General features: G+C 42.5%; 1 protein-coding gene across 1 annotated transcript in view; it reads right to left on the bottom strand.

Moving 5' to 3' along the window:
• Positions 1–19,805, bottom strand: part of NT5C3B (5'-nucleotidase, cytosolic IIIB) — a gene marked incomplete at its 5' end in the record, with an annotated part of 732,004 nt that overhangs the window by 689,619 nt on the left and 22,580 nt on the right. Inside the window, 1 exon segment of the mRNA XM_044054786.1 lies at positions 1,107–1,307. Within this exon segment, the coding sequence (XP_043910721.1) occupies positions 1,107–1,307 (201 nt within the window).

Here is a 19,805-nt window from a genome sequence, read left to right as displayed (position 1 = left end):
TAGCTGCATTTAACCTATTGTATATATATGTATGTATATATATATATATATATATATATATATATATATATATATGTATATATATATATATATATATATATATATATATATATATATATACACACACACAAAACACACACATATACATACACACACATACAAATATACACAAACACATTCACATACATGTACACATACATACCAACACATTGTCCCCCCCACCCGCACCCCCACCACACCAGGTTGTTTGTGCTTTCTCTACTTTCTTTGCTGGAAAGTACTAGGAACAAAGACCAGAGATTTTAAAGTATGCTGGAAAAAGGGGCTAAATTCAAATTTACATAAGGGAAGGGCATCTAAAGAGTCATTGGATATGTAGGTAGGGTATGGAAAATAAAAAAGTCAAAGGGCAGACAACTGGAAGCTCTCACAAACATCCGTTGTACTGTTCTCTCGACCTTAAATACATGTTATTTGCATCTCACTGTTCTCACAAGCCATATACAGTTTATCCTTTTGGTGTCAATATAATGTAAATGTTTGCTCCCTTGTCCTAACCTAGAATTTTTACAACTCGAAGGAAAATACATTTAAAGCAAGATAGCACTGTAATAAAATAACATTGAAAGACAAGAAAATAATGAATATATAGAAAACAAATAGTCAAAAACAGTCGCAACAACCTTACTTGGCTGCTCATTTATACCTTGTCCTCTCTGATCTCTGTTTTAAATAAAAATTTCATCTCAGCTCTTCCCACAACTTACATACAGTTAACCTCTTTGGAGACATAAGAAATTTCATTACTACAGACTTCTGTCATTTATAAGGTTTAAGACCTCAACTCTAAAGTCTTTTGTACGTGCAGTCCAGAATGGCCCAGTAAACTTCAAATATAACTCAGAAAAGTTACAGCATCTTGTCAGTATCACATGAAATTTGCTGTGGAACATCTGTTAACAGAGACTCTGCCTAACTTGGCACAAAAGTAGTCACATATTTAACTTTGACTTGAAGACAAGCAGCCTGTAATTTAAAACTTATCAGCATTGCTGGACATACAATTGTACTTAAACATAGAGAACACCACCGTATTGCAGCCATACCTTGTCATTCAGGTACCCAATTTTAAGGATATTTTCAATATGTAGCACACCATCAGCCATGCTCACATCTCCCATTGTGTCCCCCAGCAGGATTATATTAGTCCTCTCCTTTATGTTCTCAAAGTGGTCCGTGTTCTTCAAGGCACCTTTGTTTTTGTTAAAAGTGTGAATCACATCCCCTTTAAATCCTTGCAGCACACCCTGCATCATAAAAAAGGAATCAACATGAACTTCATTCACGTACTCAGATTCTGCTGTAACTAATCTACAATCAAACTGTACCTGGTCGACAGTGAGCTATCCTTTTACAAAAAAAAGTTTGGAGTGTATGTTACATTAGATAATTTAATTCCATACTTATGCTACGAGAAACTATATGAAGTCATGTCAGTACATACTTTTGGTACATACTGTAAATATCAATCTTCAAAACCACCTCCTACTGAAATTCATAATATGCAGGTGAGCAGAGTAATTTATTTAAGCTGACATTACCTATCCTACTAGAAACTACAAGCATAAAACCCTAGCTATCATTAGTTCCTTGAAGAAAAGGAATCAAGAAGTTGCAGCAAAGGGAGGGAAGTTACAGGCTGCTGGACATTTAGTTATGATTAGGAAAAATGACATTCCTGGTAGGCTGCAAGGCTCTTATTCAGCAAAGACACCATTGTTTCCATACTGGAGTAAGTCAAGATAGTGGAACTGGAAAAAAAAGCCAAAGTAAATGCACAGAAAGAATAAGAAAGCCCATCCATTTATGCTCTGGACAATATGCTCCCATTTGAAAGGCAAACACCAGCACACAGAGGGATGAAATACCAGTGACAGACACCATCGATGTGAAGACTGGGTAGAGATGGGTGAAGGCTACCAGCCTAGCCAAATACATAATTCTGGCATTTGTAAATATTAATGTAAAATACAGGCTTGTTTCTTAAATGAAAGAAAATACTAACATGTTGAACTTCAAGATTGTGGCAACATTGCCATCTGCTGTAAGGAAAACCAAGTCAAGCATTTCAAATCTTTCTTTTGAAGTTAAAATGATTTCAAATCTAACCTTTGATCTGTTGAGCTCGGAGTCAGTCTGAGCTAGCACATTCTTTCTATTGTTTTAAGGCTAAAGTTAAGGACCAGAATTTACACGTGGAATGTCTTATTGCTCTAAGTGTAAAAGAATGTAAATGCAGTTTCTGTGTGGCCTGGGAACCAGGAAGGTGTAAAAGATGATGTAATGTTTAGCAGAACTGCAGTTTCAATTTAAACAGTTAGAACCAGAGATTATGAAGCATTTTTGTCTTGATATCCAACCTACAGCTCTGCCTGTTGTCTCAAGTAAGTTATCTTAGAAGTGTGTTTTCTTGTAGAAATAGCTAGGACTAGAGTAAGTGTTTTTCTGTTATGTCAGAACTGTACCACTGAATTATTTTATTTTAAGTGTGCGTGTGATCTCTGAACTCTTGAATAGCACTGTGGTGTAGTAGTATTGTTTTGTGGTTTTAATTATTTATTATTAAATATTTTAAAACCTTTTAACTGTGCCTGGTTTATGTACAGATAAATTAAGCTCTAGAGTACATTGCATGCTTATAACCGATCCTATAATAAGCCCTTCCAATAAGCCTTGATTGCTTAAGTGACACTACTATTGGACAATAATATTACACAGCAATAATTGGACACCCTTTTATGGGTCTTTGGGTAGCTGGTGGTTGGCAGGAATTACTGCCATATAGTCTGGGTAAAGGGGCTCAGCTGGAGAATCTGTGTCAGCCTTTCCCCGGAGTGTTTGTGAAGTTGTATAAATAATTATCTCAGAGTGCATGTGTGTGTGTGTGTGTGTGTGTGTGTGTGTGTGTGTGTGTGTGTGTGTGTCAGCTACTTGGGCAGGAACACAAAGCACTCTGACAGAGAGGGTACTGGAGGTTAGCTTGCCAGCTAGGCTGAGATCTGGACCCTATAGCTGTGCCAGTGGGGAGTCTTATTGGTGACCTGGGGGAGCAAGGGAGCAACCATTCCCAGACTGACTGTGATCTCTGTGTGCACCTAAGGGAAATTGTACTTTACGGTGTACATCTGATATCCTTTTCTCCTATATGAGACACCCTCTCTGGTGTTAGTGGTGAGGACTGAGGCTCCTTGATTGCTGGGCCAGGGCACGGGCGTCACATATTAATTGTTTTGCAGTAGTGGGATCCACTACACATATTAATTGGTGGCTGTGGTTGGGATATTCTCATATTTGTGTTTGGCAGCGGTGGGATATCCACATCACATATTAATTAGTGGGCAAATACTAACTGGCTTGTAGCGGTGTGGGTAGAGTGAATCCTGTAGCTTATGTACAGTGATCTCTGAAGGTGTTTTGTACTCTAAAACAGCCACGCAGTGAATACTCAGAGTTCAGATCACAATTGTTTTATTACTTTTGTTAGCTTAGTCCGGGTGAGCAGGCAGCATGTCAGCAGAGGAGTAAAGAAAGCTGACAAGGAGCCAGCTGGTGGAGATGTGCCAGGCTAGGAGACTGGTGCATGGAAACCTAAGGCAGAACCGATTGCAGCCTTGGTTACAGCTGCATCAGAAAACAGCATCCAGGAGGACAATCAGACTGGCAGTGGAAATACAATATCCTCTGAGAATGGGCAGCTCAACTTTTCGGCGAAGGACAATCAGACTGGCAGTGGAGATGCAGTATCTTCAGATAATGGACAGCTCAACCTTTCTGCAGTGGACTTTAAAATCCAGCTGGAACTAGAGAGACTTGAGTTGGAGGCCAGGTGTTTGGAGATCGAGGCTGAGGATAAACAGCATCAGAGGAGGCATGAGAGGGAAATACTGACTCTTCGCCAGAGTCATGGAGGTAATGGGGAAGGGAGTAACTGGACCCCAGAAGCACAACAGGTCAGTAATTTTCTTCCACAATTTAACGAGGGGGATAATTTTGATAGTTTCATTCATATGTTTGAGAAGGTATGCAAACAGTATAGTGTTGACCAAAGGCTCTGTGTACGGTTCATGACCCCCTTACCCCATGGCAAAGCTGTAAATGCATTGGCTAAAATGTCTGACATGGCATGTTTTGATTATACTGCTGTAAAGAAATGTCTTTTAGAATGTTTTAAACTAACACCTGAAATGTACATTTAAAAGTTTTGTGAGCATAGACGCAAGGCAGATGAAAGTGCGTGTAAATATGTTGCTGAACTGAGCGAGTGGATGTCAGGTCACCACTTTTAAAGGGCTGGCAGACATTTTGGTGAGGGAACAAGCCCTTAGCACTTTGCCTGAGGACATGTGGATCTGGTTAGCTGATAGACAATGTGCTACTTCAGATGATTTGAGGAAGAAGGCAGGGAGACCTATACCTGGCAAGCAGAGCAGTCCTGCACAAGAAGGGGACACTCAATACTGCTCATGGGTCTAAAGGAGCACATGGTGGGCAGCACAGACTGCCCCAACAGAATCTGCCAGTAGAAGGGGAAGCCACTAGTCCAGGTACATGTCCAGGAGCTAGGTTTAAATGTTTTGAATGCAACCAGTGGGGCCATGTAGCATACAGGTGTCCACGGAAGCAAGGTTGTGAACCAAAGGTAAGGGAGCCAGTAAGTGGGAAAGACAAAATGCCAATAGTAGGTTGTCTTGGGACAACAAGGGTACCAAACTATCACCCGAGGCTATATCCTATTGTAGTGAATGGCAAAGAGGCCATTGTGAAGAGAGAGAGAGCCTCTGATATAACCATTGTTAAGCCTGCAATGGTTACAGAGGAGCACTACTTGCCTGGGCAGTCTACTCCAGTCAGGGCTTTAGGAGGGATCCCATTTCAAATACCTTTGGCTAGGGTTCACCTTGACTGGGAGGGTGGAAAAGGAAGCCAGCAAGTAGGTGCATTTGAGGATATACCTGCAGATGCCCTGATAGGGAATGAGTTTGATAGTGCAGTACCCTGTGCTGGTGCAGTTACACGCAGTCAGATTAGGAGACAAGCATAAGGTTCTGGTAGCCTGGGGGAGACCCAGACATACTGCATACTTGCAGCCAGGACTGCTGAGGTGGTTACTTCAGGGAGGGAGCTACTTTGTAGCAGTGAGACTGAAGGTGAGCCACAACTGCTTGTGGGTATTGATGTTCCCTTGGACAGGGTAACTGCAAAGGTAGAGGTGAGTAGTAGTATCCAGGCTGACAGTGAGGCACCACGGTCAGAGGATGTCAGACTTCCTGTGGAAGGGGGGCTGGGAAGGGTTACAAGGAGAGAGTTGAGACAGGCTCAGCTCTTGGACCCTACACTGCAAAACCTGAGGCAGGTAGCTAGGGAGGCACCTGACTCTCAAGGAAAGGGGGAATCTGTATACTGGGACAAAAGGTACTATACAGAGAGTGGACCCCTGAGGGATGGCTAGAAGGTGAGAGAGTACAGCAGTTGGTAGGTGCCTAGAGCCTACCATCTTGCGCTTCTAGCTATAGCCCATGACATTCCCTTTGCAGGTCATATAGGCATAAAATGTACAAAGAGGCGTATTATGCAGAATTTCTATTGGCCTGGAATTCCCAGAGATGTAACAGGGTACTACAGGACCTGTGAGTAGTGCCTAAAGTTAGGCAAGGCAGGAGACAAAGTGAGAGCTCCTTTGATGCCTTTGCCTGTGATTGAGGAGCCATTTCAGAGGGTAGCTATGGATATTGTGGGTCTTCTGCATACCCCAATTTCCACAGGGAAAAAGTACATCCTAGTTGTAGTGGATTATGCTACATGATACCCAGAGGCGGTGGCTTTGTCCTCCATTGAGGCAGAGAAGGTGGCAAATGATTTGTTTGAGATTTTCAGCAGGGTAGGATTCCCAAAAGAAATACTGACTGACCGAGGTGCCAATTTCACGTCAGACTTGCTGGCTTCATGTGCTTCACCCCGCAAGACTTCCACAGAGAAGACCACCCCCTATTATCCGCAGACTAATGGTCCTGTTGAGAGGTTAAACTATACAATCAAGTCCATGCTACGGGCATTTGCAGATCAGTTTAAGAGGGAGTAGGACAAATATTTGTCCTATCTGTTTTCTTACAGACAGGTTCCCCAGGAATCCACAGGTTTTTCACCCTTTGAGTTGCTGTATGGGCATAGGGTGAGGGGACCTCTAGATTTAATTCAAGATGAGTGGAAAGGTGAGTGCGAGTCTCACAAGGAGTCTGTTGTGGCATCCGTCCTAAACCTCAGGACACGGCTCAGGGAACTCATGGGCTTGGCCCAGGAGAACCTGGCAGAAGCCCAACAACAGAAAAAAGGTGTGGTATGACAGGAATACTCGAGCTAGAGAGTATACTGTGGGGCAGCAGGTAATGGTTCTCATTCCCGTCAGACACAACAAGCTGCAAGCAGCTTGGGAGGGTCCCTATAAGGTGGTAAGAAAGGTAAGTGATGTTAACTACATGGTGGAACTGGTAGGCAGATGGCAGGGGCACAAACTGTACCATGTTAAAATGATGAAACCTTACCATGACAGAGAGGCCCCTGTGCTGAGCATTTGCAGTGCATTGCAGGAGGAGTCTGAGGCTGATCTGGGGACTGATCTCCTCAGTGAGGCTTGGGCTGACATCTCAGTGGAAGGGGCAGCAATATCCCAGAAGCTATCTCTTACCCAGGTTCGAGAAATCCGAGCAGTTTTGCAGGAATTTGGGGATATGTTCACTGGGAAACCAGGGTGCACTCACCTGGTGCAGCACCAGATGGATACAGGACCCCAAAGGCCTATTAGGCAGGCCCCTTATAGGGTGCCTGAGAGTGTCAGATAGACCCTGAGGAAGGAGGTACAAGAGATGTTGGAACTAGGGGTGATTCAAGAGTCCAACAGTCCCTGAGCCTCCCCAGTGGTGCTGGTGCCAAAGAAGGATGGCAGCACCAGGTTCTGTGTGGATTACAGGGAAATTAAACAGTCACACAGAGTCGGATGCTTACCCCATGCCTAGGACAGATGAGGCCCTACAGCAGCTCATGCCTAGGACAGATGAGGCCCTATAGCAGCTGGGTGGGGCTAAGTATCTCTTACAACCATTGATCTTATCAAGGGTTACTGGCAGGTGCCCTTGACTCCCAGTGCTAGACAGAAGTCAGCCTTTGTGACTCCTTTTGGCTTGTACGAGTTCACAAAGATGCCCTTTGGGATGAAGAATGCCACAGCAACTTTCCAGAGGTTGGTAGATAATATCCTAGTAGAAGCTGGAGGATTTGCCCTTGCTTACCTAGAAGATATTACCATCTACAGCCATTCCTGGCCAGAGCACCTTCAGCATGTCAGGGAGGTGCTGGGCAGACTACAGAGGACAGGGTTGTCCATTAAGCCGAGCAAATGTCCGGTGGGTATGGCAAAGGTCTCCTACCTAGGACAGAGTGGGGAGTGGCAAGATAAGGCCAGAACCTGCCAAAGTGAAAGCCATTCAGGCATGGCCTGCACCTGTCACCAAAAAGCGGTGAAGGCATTCATAGGGACAGCAGGGTACTACAGAAAAATCGTCCCCAATTATAGTACCATAGCTGCTCCCCTCACAGACATGACAAGGAAGAACAGGTCAGATAAGGTAGTATGGACCCCAGCATGTGAGCAGGCATTCCAGAAGCTTAAAGAAGCTTTGGGAGGACCCCCTGTGTTACCCATTCCAGAATACAGCAAATAATTTGTGGTGCAAGTGGATCTTTTGAACCACGGGGTGGGAGCTGAACTTAGCCAGATTTCTTCAGAGGGGGAAGAGCACCCAGTGGTTTACCTCAGTCATATGCTCCAACCCAGGGAGGAATGCTATGCAGCTGTAGAAAAGGAATTTCTAGCCGTAGTGTGGACCCTGCAGAAACTACAGCCTTATCTGTATGGAAGAAAATTCACTGTAATGCCAGATCATACAACCCCCTAATATGGTTAAACAGAGCCAGCCAGCAAAATGCCAAGTTGCTAAGATGGAGCCTGGGATTGCAAGCATATATGTCAGTGCAGCATCGTAGTGGGATTAGCAATTCCAATGCAGATGGGCTCTCAAGACAGGGAATGGGGTGAGGTACACCCAGATAGACCGAACCCTCTCAAGTGGCGTTTATCAAGGGTCACTTGAAAAACTAGCTTGAGTTCTCCCGGGGGGAGAGATGTGAAGATTGAGTATAGATGGGTGAAGGCTGCCAGCCTAGCCAAATAGAATTTGATACATAATTCTGGCATTTGTAAATATAAATGTAAAATACAGGCTTGTTTCTTAAATGAAAGAAAATACTAAAATGTTGAACTTCAAAATTGTGGCAACATTGCCATCTGCTGCAAGGAAACCTTAAGTCAAACATTTCAAATCTTTCTTTTAAAGTTAAAATTATTTCAAATCTAGCCTTTGATCTGTAGAGCTCAGGGTCAGTCTGTCTGACCTAGCACATTATTTTATTGTTTTAAGGCTAAAGTTAATTACCAGAATTTACATGTGGAATGTCCTTTATTGCTCTAAGTGTAAAAGAATGTAAATACAGTTTGTGTGTGGCCAGGAAACCAGGAAGGTGTAAAAGATGATGCAATGTTTAGCAGAAGTGCAGTTTCAATTTAAACAGTGAGAACCAGAGATTATGAAGCATTTTGTCTTGATATCCAACCTACAGCTCTGCCTGTTGTCTTAAATTGTCTTAGAAGGGTGTTTTCTTGCAGAAATAGCTAGGACTATAAAGATTAGACCAAGTGTTTTTCTGTTATGTCAGAACTGCATTACTGAATTATTTTAAATTTCTGTGTGATCTCTGTACTCTTGAATAGCGCTGTGGTGTAGTAGTATTGTCTTGTGGTTTTAATTATTTATTATTAAATATTTTAAAACCTTTTAACTGTTGCTGGTTTATGTAGAGATAAATTAAGCTCTATAGTACATTGCATGCTTGTAACTGATCCTGTAATAAGCCCTTCCAATAAGCCTTGATTGCTTAATTGACACTACTATTGGATAACAATATTGCATAGTAATAATTGGACACCATTAAAGGGCCTTTGGGTAGCTGATAATTAGCTGGTTTTGACAGGAATTACTACCATAAAAGTCTGGGTAAAGGGGCACAGCTGGAGAATCTGTGTCAGCCTTTCCCAGGAGTGTCTGTGAAGTCGTATAAATACTTATCTCAAAATATTTGTGTGTGTGTGTGTGTGTGTGTGTGTGTGTGTGTGTGTGTGTGTGTGTGTGCGTGTGTGCCCTACTTGGGCAGGGACACAAAGTACTCAGACAGGAGAGGGTACTGGAGGTTAGCTTGCCAGCTAGGATGAGATCTGGACAATATAGCTGTGCCAGTGGGGAGTCTTATTGGGGACCTGGGAAGCAAGGGAGTAACCAGCCCCAGACTGACTGATCTCTGTGTGCACCCAAGGGAAATTGTACTTTACTGTGTGTATTTTTTATCCTTTTCTCCTATATATATATATATATATATATATATATATATATATATATATATATATATATATATATTCCTGGTGTTAGTGGTGAGGATTGAGGCTCCTTGACTGTGGGCCAGGGCATGGGCGTCACAGTCAACAATACTACAGACAAGATAGGTGCTATGATTATAAAGTATAACCACCAAGCACCAGCACTTAAAAGAATTCTTAGGGACACATGGAACAACGTTTTCACAGTCAAACCCTGGAAGCACAACCCAAGATAACTTATAGTAGGGGTGACAATCTTAAGAGCATCGTTGAAAGAAACAACAATGGTACTGGTAAAAAGGCTTGTCGGTCAAAAATAATGAAATGTGTTTTTTTATAAATATTGCAAATTCATCAATGAGAACCCTTATGTCACGGCTGAAAATTATGACAAAACCTTAACTTGTCCAGGAATCTATAATCATGATACAAGGATGGTTGTGAAGTTGGCTACATGCACCTCCTGTCCTAGATTTTATACAGGAAAAACTACCAGGATACTTAAGGAACATACATATGAACACAACTATGAAATTAAGAAAGGTAAACTTTCCAAAGCACTATATAAATACATACCCTGGAATGTTCAAATTACAAAAGGATGCATGTGTGTGTGTGTGTGTGTGTGTGTGTGTGTGTGTGTGTGTGTGTGTGTGCGTATAGAATTTTTTTTTTTTTTATTGATGGGGTTTATACAACAAATAGAGGTGGGAACAGTGAGTTATTGCTTGAGCAGAAAGATCTTGGACTGTTTAATGAACACATTTTTACTAGTTCTGCTTGCTGGTAGCTAACAGTGCAACTTGAGACAATCAGCTTCAACAAATGTATCAGAATTCTAATTGGTCATGTAATAATTAGGTGTATTTTATCTTGAACACAACTTGCAGTTTTAGATCTGATGATGCCTTCAGGTGGAAGGTGAAAGCACTAAGATATTACATATTTAATAAACGTTTTTGTTTTTAATTGATGAGTTGGCCCTTATTCCAGCTATTTTTGGTTCATTTGAGAAAAGCTTACCTCTTCTGGAGTGCTGTTTCACTGGAGGAGTTTAGGTGAATAACTGCTTGGTTTTACAACTTATTTTCAGCAACCACTTTGAGGTTACTAATTACTTAACATATCCAATCATACAAAGGCCAATTTGTTCCCTAGCAGTGTGGGAACACCCTAGAGATTGAAAATATGTGCAGGGGACTGTCATTTGGGCAGACACTAGAGGGGTAATTATATTCTCTGTGGCATTCTGGCAATTGAGAGCCTTTTTCATTTAAGTTCCTAACCCCCCACCAGGTGATGTACACACCTGACTTACCACAGAGTAGCTAATGTTTCACCTGTCTATGCAGGCACACATTCCCCACATGCAAAGTATTGCAACTTCAGTTACCAGCTTGGACAGCACTGTAAATGCTCATGCCCTCCTGGACCTGCTCCTGCTTTTGATAGTTTCAGTGACCTTAATCTCATCACCATAGACGCAGATGAAGCAGTTTGTGAAACCACCTTCCTCCCCTCCTGGAATAAACACTGCCCTTCCTCCCTGCCAGTACCATCAATCAGCCAAGCAGCTAATCGAACCTTCGTTGCCTGGGACTAGTCAGGGATTCATCTCTCTATGCCACCAAGATGGGGACAACAGGTAAAATGTAGCTGTATAATGTATAAGTGATGCTTAAATTTAAAATAGGTGAGGGTATATAGTGAAAGGCTACGTTGTCTTTTTCCACAGCAACTAGCAGCATATAAATATTACTGTATTCTAATTCACATCTGTGTACCAGTGGTGACTGTAGGTTAGCAATCAGGTGTGCTACAAAACAGAGAAGGAAACATATACACTACTAGACAGGCTTGCCTTGCAACAGGGAGAAGGAAGGTGTGGCATCCCTGTAAAGCTGCCTTAATTTTTTTTTTCGAATTTTGAATAAAAAATAAAAAATAACTTGATAGTCAGATTTGAATGGGTTATTACCAACTCCTCCTAGAAATTCAGCAGTCATGAATTTCTATACCCTTGAAAGAGTTTATTTTAAACAGTGTCAGCTGAAATAGAACTGGACATGGATATCTACAGCATGAGATCTGCTAGTTAACAGCATAGCCTTTGTCTTTTGTAGCATTAAGAAGCAGTCCTACACCCAAAAGTCACGACTACACAGGAATAATACTAGGCAAGCGATCTCAAAGACAGTAAGAGGCCTCGCCGTATACACCTTTAAGAAAACACACTTAAAGTTCTTGTCATCCTTTATGATTATTTAATAGTGCCTACCTCCTAAATAAAGCAGGGCCATACATAATAACCCTGGTATAAATTTATGTTTTCCTAACCAATCATCAAGACTAACCTTAAAAGGTAGCCAAAGTGGTACTTTGCTTAACCTGTAGTGGTAACTTATTCCATTTGGGAATTTGTTAAGTTACAAAATTATCCCTCTAGCGAGTCTTACTTATTTTGTGGTGTAAAATAAGAGACCGGTATAGGTGTTTGTAGAACCACTGGTTTTGCAAAGAAATAGGTCAAATAGTATTGGGTTTTTCATGGCTCAAAAAGCAAGACACAGGTCATCATGGAGAAGCAGGTAAGCTAGTGAGTAAAGGGAGAATTGTGCTAACCTGTCAGGACAGTTGAAGGATTCAAGTACTAGTAGCTTTTAATACTTGGGATTTGCTGGACAGCCATTTTGCAATCTAGGGGACAACAGAGGGGTGTATGTTAAGTTAGTCTAACCTTTCAAAATCATCAGCATGGGGGATAATGTTAAAACCCTTGGCCAGGTTAAGATAAGTAGCATGCAAAGACTCAAGTGTCCACAGGCTCTGTAACTTTTTCAAAGTTGTTTACTAGGTTCGGGAGACAGGACCTGCCCTTCACAGAGCCAAACTGAGTGGAGTCTAGATCAGTTAAGCTGCCTATGTTTACATAAAGGAGTGCTGCTCTGAAAGGTTCCAAGGTTTTGTATACAAGACTGGTAAGGCTGACTGGCCTATCTGTACTGGGCTCGCCCTTATGTAGAGAAGCCACAGTGGCAGTTTTTTACGCACGAATGACAAACCATGTGGATAGGCCAAGTTTGATCAGTTTAAGTACAGGATCAGTTAGTGCACAATTTGTACTTGCAATGCAGCATGGTATACAATTTTTAGTTTTTGTCTGGGATTCCAAGACTTGTTCCAAGGTGATTACAGGGGAAATGAAATTTTTAGGGATAGTGGTTACAGCAAAATGGGTATGTGGAGTAAAGTTAGCACTAAATTTGTCAGCTAATATATTGGTCATATCCTTAGGATTGGACTGTGTGACATTGTTGCAAATGAGTTTGGTGCACTGTTGAACATTTTCCTGACATAACTGATGAAAAAGACTTGCAGTTTACTTTCATAACTGTTGAGAGCTTAAATTTACACACTGCTTTATATTTTCCAACAGTAACTCTTAAGGTCCTTACTGTCATTCTTCAGTGGGGTCTTAAGGTATGGGGGTGGGGATTTCTTACACCTTTTCATTATTTTCCTCCTTCCTTTAGGAGGATATTAATAAAGAAGTTCCAACGGAGAGGTTTATTCCTGAATTTACCATTACATTTAGGGTGGATGAGTACAGACTTCTTTTCTAAGCAGATGTTTAGATGTTGGTAAAAACTGGATGTAAATGTGCCAACCCGATCAGTTGGGCGTATTTCTGGGGGGGGGGGGGGGACTGAATTTTGCAGAGGTCTCTACAAGGTGATGTAGGTTTGCCTTTGGAAAAGTCTCTGAAGGTGGTTTCATTTGGTGGTAGGGTGGAACCATCAAGCCTGACAGTGAAGGTAACAGACTTGTGATTCAATTTAACCAGGAATGAGAAGATGCTACATTGTAGCCTTCTAGTAATCAGAGATACTGTGAAAGTAATAAACAGATGTACATTTAAAACAGAGGACTGGTACAGCATACGTTCAGAAAAGAAATGCTTTCTGAGAAAGACTGCATAAACAAAGTTTACGCAGATAAAATAACAGGCAGTGTAAGTAATGCAAACAATTATTGTGTGACCAATTCTAAAAAGTGCCGTTAGACTATACAGGTATGGTGCGTGCGCAGAGAACAGACACACACAGACACACAGAGTCTGCCTGTAATAGGTCAGCAGTCCTAGGCAATCAACTTGTAAACTAAGAATCATTTAAAGCAGACAGCAAAACCAAAGACCAACATTCTGGAATTGGTTCTCACCAACACAGGTGACCGCTGCACTACTCCCCCATAGCATGCTCTTCCCTGGTGAGATCAGATCTGACTGTCTCATTTGAAGTTTGTATCCCACCCAACAACCCCCCCCCCCCAGCCGTAATCAAGCAAAAATAACTTCTCAAAACTGACTACAACCTCCTAAGGGAAGGTATCTGTAACTTCACACCACCTCCCCCTTCAGAGGATGCAGACAATTGTGCTGAACAGTACACCAATGCAGTATACAAGCACCTGTAAATTTGCAGGAACTCGGCCATATCCAACAGAACTAAACTCTGCTCCTCACGGAAACACAAACCTGTTTGCTGAAAATCCTCCATCAACAGGCTTTACAACAAAAGGAAGAAACTTGTTGTCCAAGCGCAAGGACGACAAAATTCCAAATTGGAAAAACTCCTTTCTTAGCCTCAACAAGCAAAACCCCAAAGCCAATTATGAATTGAAACTAGCCTCCAAAACAAAGGGAAACCATAAAGCCTTCTTGAGTTATGTCAGGAAACTCCATGGCAAAGCCTATGTTTGTTCCAAATTAGTACTGATCCTATAGACTTAGCTAACCTGCTACCAGATAGGTTCACAGCAAACTTCACCCCCCTGTCCCTCAAAAGGCCCTTTCAACATCCCCAATACCTGTCCCGCATCTCACATCTCCAGCAAAAACTGGCTTTGCCACTGAACACTCTATTCAACACAGCCTAAGTACAGGCTTCATCCCAGCAGAGTGGAGAACTGCTACTGCCATCCCCTTGCACACAGGTGGTGCCACTACTGATCATGGAAACTATTGCCTCCCATTAGCTCGACAAGTCTGACATGTAAAACCATGGAGTGTATTATGGATCTCCTAAACAAGGACAAAGGCAATCTCCCAGCACTTGACCCCACCCAGTTCGGATTCATCAAGGGCAGATCTTGCGTACTGAACCTGGTTGACTGAGACTGCCACCAAGGCCCTGGATGAAGGAAAGTCAGTACATACAGCTTACATGGACTTGGCCAAAGCCTTAAACACAATCCCCCACTCTGACATCATCGAAAAGCTAGTACAACTTAGCATTAATCCCTATCTCATCACATGAGTGGCCAACTGGCTCACCGACAGGACCCTCGAGGTCAAAACAGGCACCCTCCACCTCCAACAGCCCACCTGTCACTAGTGGAGTTGCCCTGGGATCTGTCCTGGAACCCCTACTGTTTGGGATCTACTTCTTGGAGGTCCAGGCAAAGACAAAAGGCCTGTGGCTGACCAAGTCTGTGGACAAGTGTAAATTGGGTGCAGTCAACGACTCCCCATATGATGTTAACATACTGCAAAAGTGTCTGACAGCAACTAGTGATTGGTGCCAAAGTCACAGCCTCAAGCAAAACAAAAAAATGCATCATCATACCATTCGGCAAAAACACGACCCCTACTGATTACCACATAGACAACCCCATAAACACATAACCTGTGGTGAGAAACCTGGGTACACTGGTTGGCAACAATCTCACATTTGACCATCATGTACAGGCAGTGGTCAGAAAAGCCTTTTACTTGGTTCATCTCACAAGTAAAGGGATTGCATCCAGAAAAAAAGGAGGTTATTACCTCTCTCGATACTCCTCCCTCATTAATAATGGGGTATAACACCCCGTTTGGTATGTACTTCAAACATCTGCACCAACTTGAAAAGCCACAGAAATACTTCACAGAGAATCCATGGCCTCCAACACCTGTCCTATGCGGACAGTCTCAAATCACTATCACTCTACTCGGTATCATACAGGTTGCTCAGAGTTGATATGTGTCTCGTCTACAAGGCAATTTCAGACTCTGCCCTAGCAGAGATCCTCCATATCCATAAGTCTAACTCCTCACTCATTACCCACTCGAAAAGCCTGAATCTAATATGAGACATCAACACAACCTGCGAGAGACAGGTTTGTCTCCCAGAGGCTGCCCAGTCTCTGGAATAGACTTCCAATACACACCAGAGTACCTCAGTGACCCTCTTGAAGTGCAACCTTGACGATTGGATGGAAAACCACAAATTTGTCCCAGGGTTCCACCTGTGTCCCTCACTGACAAGGCGACAGGTGCCGACTCAGGTTTCTTTTTGGGGATAAACTCTTGGGTAGGTCTGTAAAGGCCCCAGGGCCATTAGCCTAGTAACCTCCTATGATCCTGTGACACAGAGTATCTGGATCTTACCAGAGTGTTTTGCAAAACTCCTTACAAAAGACTAACTAGGGAAACAGGCAAGGATGAGGTGAAGGGATAACAACAGGTACAAGGCTAAGTGGATTCATTTTGTTTGGTACAATGGAATGAAAGATTCATACAGTAATGATAATCAGGGAATCAAGAGGCTGTACACGTACTGCAAAGTGGTCTGCACGATTTAAGGTTTGGGCATAATCAGCAGGATAAACTACCAGATAATAAGGCACAGACAGTGGTGAGCAACAGCAATAAGGCACTCCAAATGAATTCCAGCAGGATGGAAAGATGGCATGAAAAGAAGACTCTGGGGTTTAACAGAATCATACAAAGGCTGAATACTTTCTTACTGGGATACTGCCTCCAAACAAGTCAGGAGTATTAGTCCTGTGATAGAAGGGGAAAAGAAAGTCTTGGTGGTGTTATTATAGGGCTCCCTAATGAAATGATGGGTGCTGACAAGCCGGGAAAAAAAAAAAACTAAAAACAAAGGAGATCTCAAATCACTCTTGTCCTTTAAGCTTCTTTTTGCAGAGGTGCAAGCCCACCCTGCACCCCTCTCATGTGAGGTACAACCCCCCCCCCAAATTATATATATATATCTATATATCTGTGTGTCTCTCTCTCTCTCTTTATACATATATATATATATATATATATATATTTATATATATATATATATATATATATATATATATATATATATATATGTATATATATATATATATATATATATATATATATATATATATCTATATCTCTCTCTCTCTGTATATATATATATATATATATATATATATATATACACACACACACACACACATCTATATATATCTATGTATACACAAATATTCATATAAATAGACACACACACACACACACACACACACACACACACACACACACACACACACACACACACACACACACACACACACACACACACACACACACACACACACACCAACTGAGAGATGGTCATACCTCAAAGAAAGGGAAATACTCTGAAAAATGGCATTTCAGACAATATATACAAGCCCGTTATTTCGGCCAGTGTCTATATTTTGGAACCCACTCTAGAGGGCCTGACATTTCAAATGGCTACCATTAGCACACACAGAAATAACTGCAATGAGAAGTGTGAAAGGGAAGTAAAAAAGGCTAACAGAATTGCTATGTCTAAAAATAAGGTATGCGTACTCCATGGATTCAAATGTTAACACTGCCATTTTAAAGGGCACTGATGAGACTACACTACATCCAGTGTGCATGTTGGGAGATTGTTCAGACAAAGTTAAGCCAGACTGCTGGTATGTGTAGAGAAAAAAACTAAGAGGATGGGAACAATCTACAGCAAGAGCCTAAAATTTAAGCCAGACTGCTGGTATGTGTAGAGAAAAAAACTAAGAGGATGGGAACAATCTATAGCAAGAGCCTAAAATAGTTAAAATGTGCACTCTACAAGGATGGACAGGAAATGTACAATATAGGTACACAGACTCTCATAAGACATAGCAAAGAAAGGGACTGTGAGCAGGAATGCTGAAATGGATAAAAGCCGGGCAAAAATGATAATGGCTTAAGCTGCACAGAGTACTTCTTCCTGAATCCCTGGAACCTTTGAATTTTCTTTCAGAAGAGACAGACTCAAGAGACTGACGGAAAGGGACAGAGCTAGAGGAAGGGATAGTAGCCAGACTGACACCACTCTTCACTGTTCCTTCCCTACCAGCCAGCAGCCACAACACAGAGGGTGGTGTTGCCAGGATATGAGCTTTGGAGCAGTCATAAGTTTGCCCTGGCTAGGCTGACGGCAAAGCTGCAGCACCAGACCCCAAATAAAAAAAAAAAAAGTATTGCTGAATAGCAGCAATGAAGATTTAATGAAAACAAAAAAACTGACAATTCCTCCAGGGTCTTTCAAGATAACATCCCTAAAAAGATTCTTATAAAAGCAGAATGAAAAGGGGGCATAACAGCTTCTTATCTTTGGGTACCCACAGGAGGAAGGGATGGAGGGCAATGTGTTTGGCCTCATGAGCCAAAAGGAATCCTTAAGTCATCATGGGAAGGAGGGGGGAGGATGTGAGGAATGGGAGGGAGCATTTCTCCTACCGGTCTCAATAACTGATCTCGTCTCTATGGATGACATCCTCCAAGTGCCTTGAACAATGAACCATAAACACGTTTCTCCACATAAACAGCACATGTTAGATGTCAGGCAGACAGACCATGCCAGTGCTCAACTGCACATAACCTGAAGGTGACTGACAAAGGAGGGATAAGACATTTGTGGGGTTTGACAACTGCATTACACTGAAGTCTATGATGGTAAAAACCAAAAGTCACAACTCGGGCTCCCACCACAATCTAACAAAACTATGAAACTGCATCTCTGGAGCTATGGGCACAGCCCCAAGCAAGAACTCACCGACAGTTCTCCTTCAATGGAGATTAATATGCTCTGTTGGGTCAGGGGGTTAAGCCTCATGAGAAAAGGCCTCGGACTCGACTACGCCATAATCCATTAACAGTTGTAGCAAAAAGCTGTTCCACAAGATCAGGCTGTGCAGACCCAAGTAGAAGTTTAAACCATTCAGTATAAGGAAAACTAATGCAAGAATCCTGCAATGCATATCCACCTCCACAGAGTCAGAGACGTATCTCTCAGACACCTGTAATTTAACAAACTGGAAATAAATCTCCATCCCACTAAGGACCATGAGGCCATTAAGATGAGGACTTGCATGTAGGTTAGGTATCCACCAGTAGACCTAATCAAACCCCATTGAAGAAAACTTGGTTTTCCCCTGGAGCCATGAGAGGGATTTTTCCAACCAGCATGCAGTGAGCTTCCATTACCACAAAGAAGCTACAAGAAAATGACATGCAATGGCAGAGACATTTACCAATGATAGTAATAATCAGAACTCTGGGAGCAGAAATATAGTTGCCAGCCACAGCACACAAGAATGTGTTTGCAGTTAAAAGGATCTGATGCTACCCATGTCATTATCGATCACAGATGGGTCTGGATCAGAGCCAGCAAAAGTGAGCGACAGCTCCTGAACTCAAGCTCTTCCCCTCTGCTTACTTCCTGTTACCCACAATCCTCAGATTTTGTTTGCCACAATCTTGAACGGTTGTGTTCCTGCTGCTTGGACCTCCGAACTCTATTTTTACAGATAAGTACAAGTTTTTCGTGGGTTCTGTTTTTCTTGGCTCCTGTGTCAGAGACTAGAGTTTATAGGTATGGCTTTCAACACAGTGTCGGAGACTGCAGCCCTTTACCAGTGCAGAATAATCACAATCCAGGAACAAAAAAGTCTTTTCTCTCCTGGATCGGGACAGCATCCCTGCTCATCTCATCCTACAGGATCTTGGGTTGATGGAAGCAGCCATTTCAGCTAGTCCCCCTGCCAGGTTTCACATGCTTGTGCTGCAGTGGACACTTGCAGTGCAGTGGTCACACTGTCTTCACTCCACGTCATCCTTGATTCGAATTTCTCAGGTATGAAAACATCACCTGACCTGGTGGGCCCAGACCAAGGATCTCCTGTTGGAGACCCTTTTGTCTCCTGCAGCCTAAGCCACAGTGACCACGGACACCTCCCTGTTGGGGTGGGGGGCATTTCCAGGGAAGGATGGTTCAAGGCACGTGGTCCCTGTCAGAGACCAAGTTACACATCAACGTCCTCGAGATGAAAGCTGTCCTATTGACGTTGCAAGCCTTCCAGGACTTTCCCCCACTCAGGACGGTGGCAATTCAGACAGACAACATGGCTGTGGTCTGATATATCAGCAAGCAAGGGGGAGCACAATCTT

Source organism: Protopterus annectens, chromosome 13.part0 (genome assembly GCF_019279795.1).
Source record: "Protopterus annectens isolate FY-2018-M chromosome 13.part0, PAN1.0, whole genome shotgun sequence".
Taxonomy (NCBI): Eukaryota; Metazoa; Chordata; order Ceratodontiformes; family Protopteridae; genus Protopterus; species Protopterus annectens.
This window is presented reverse-complemented; position numbering and strand designations above follow the sequence as displayed.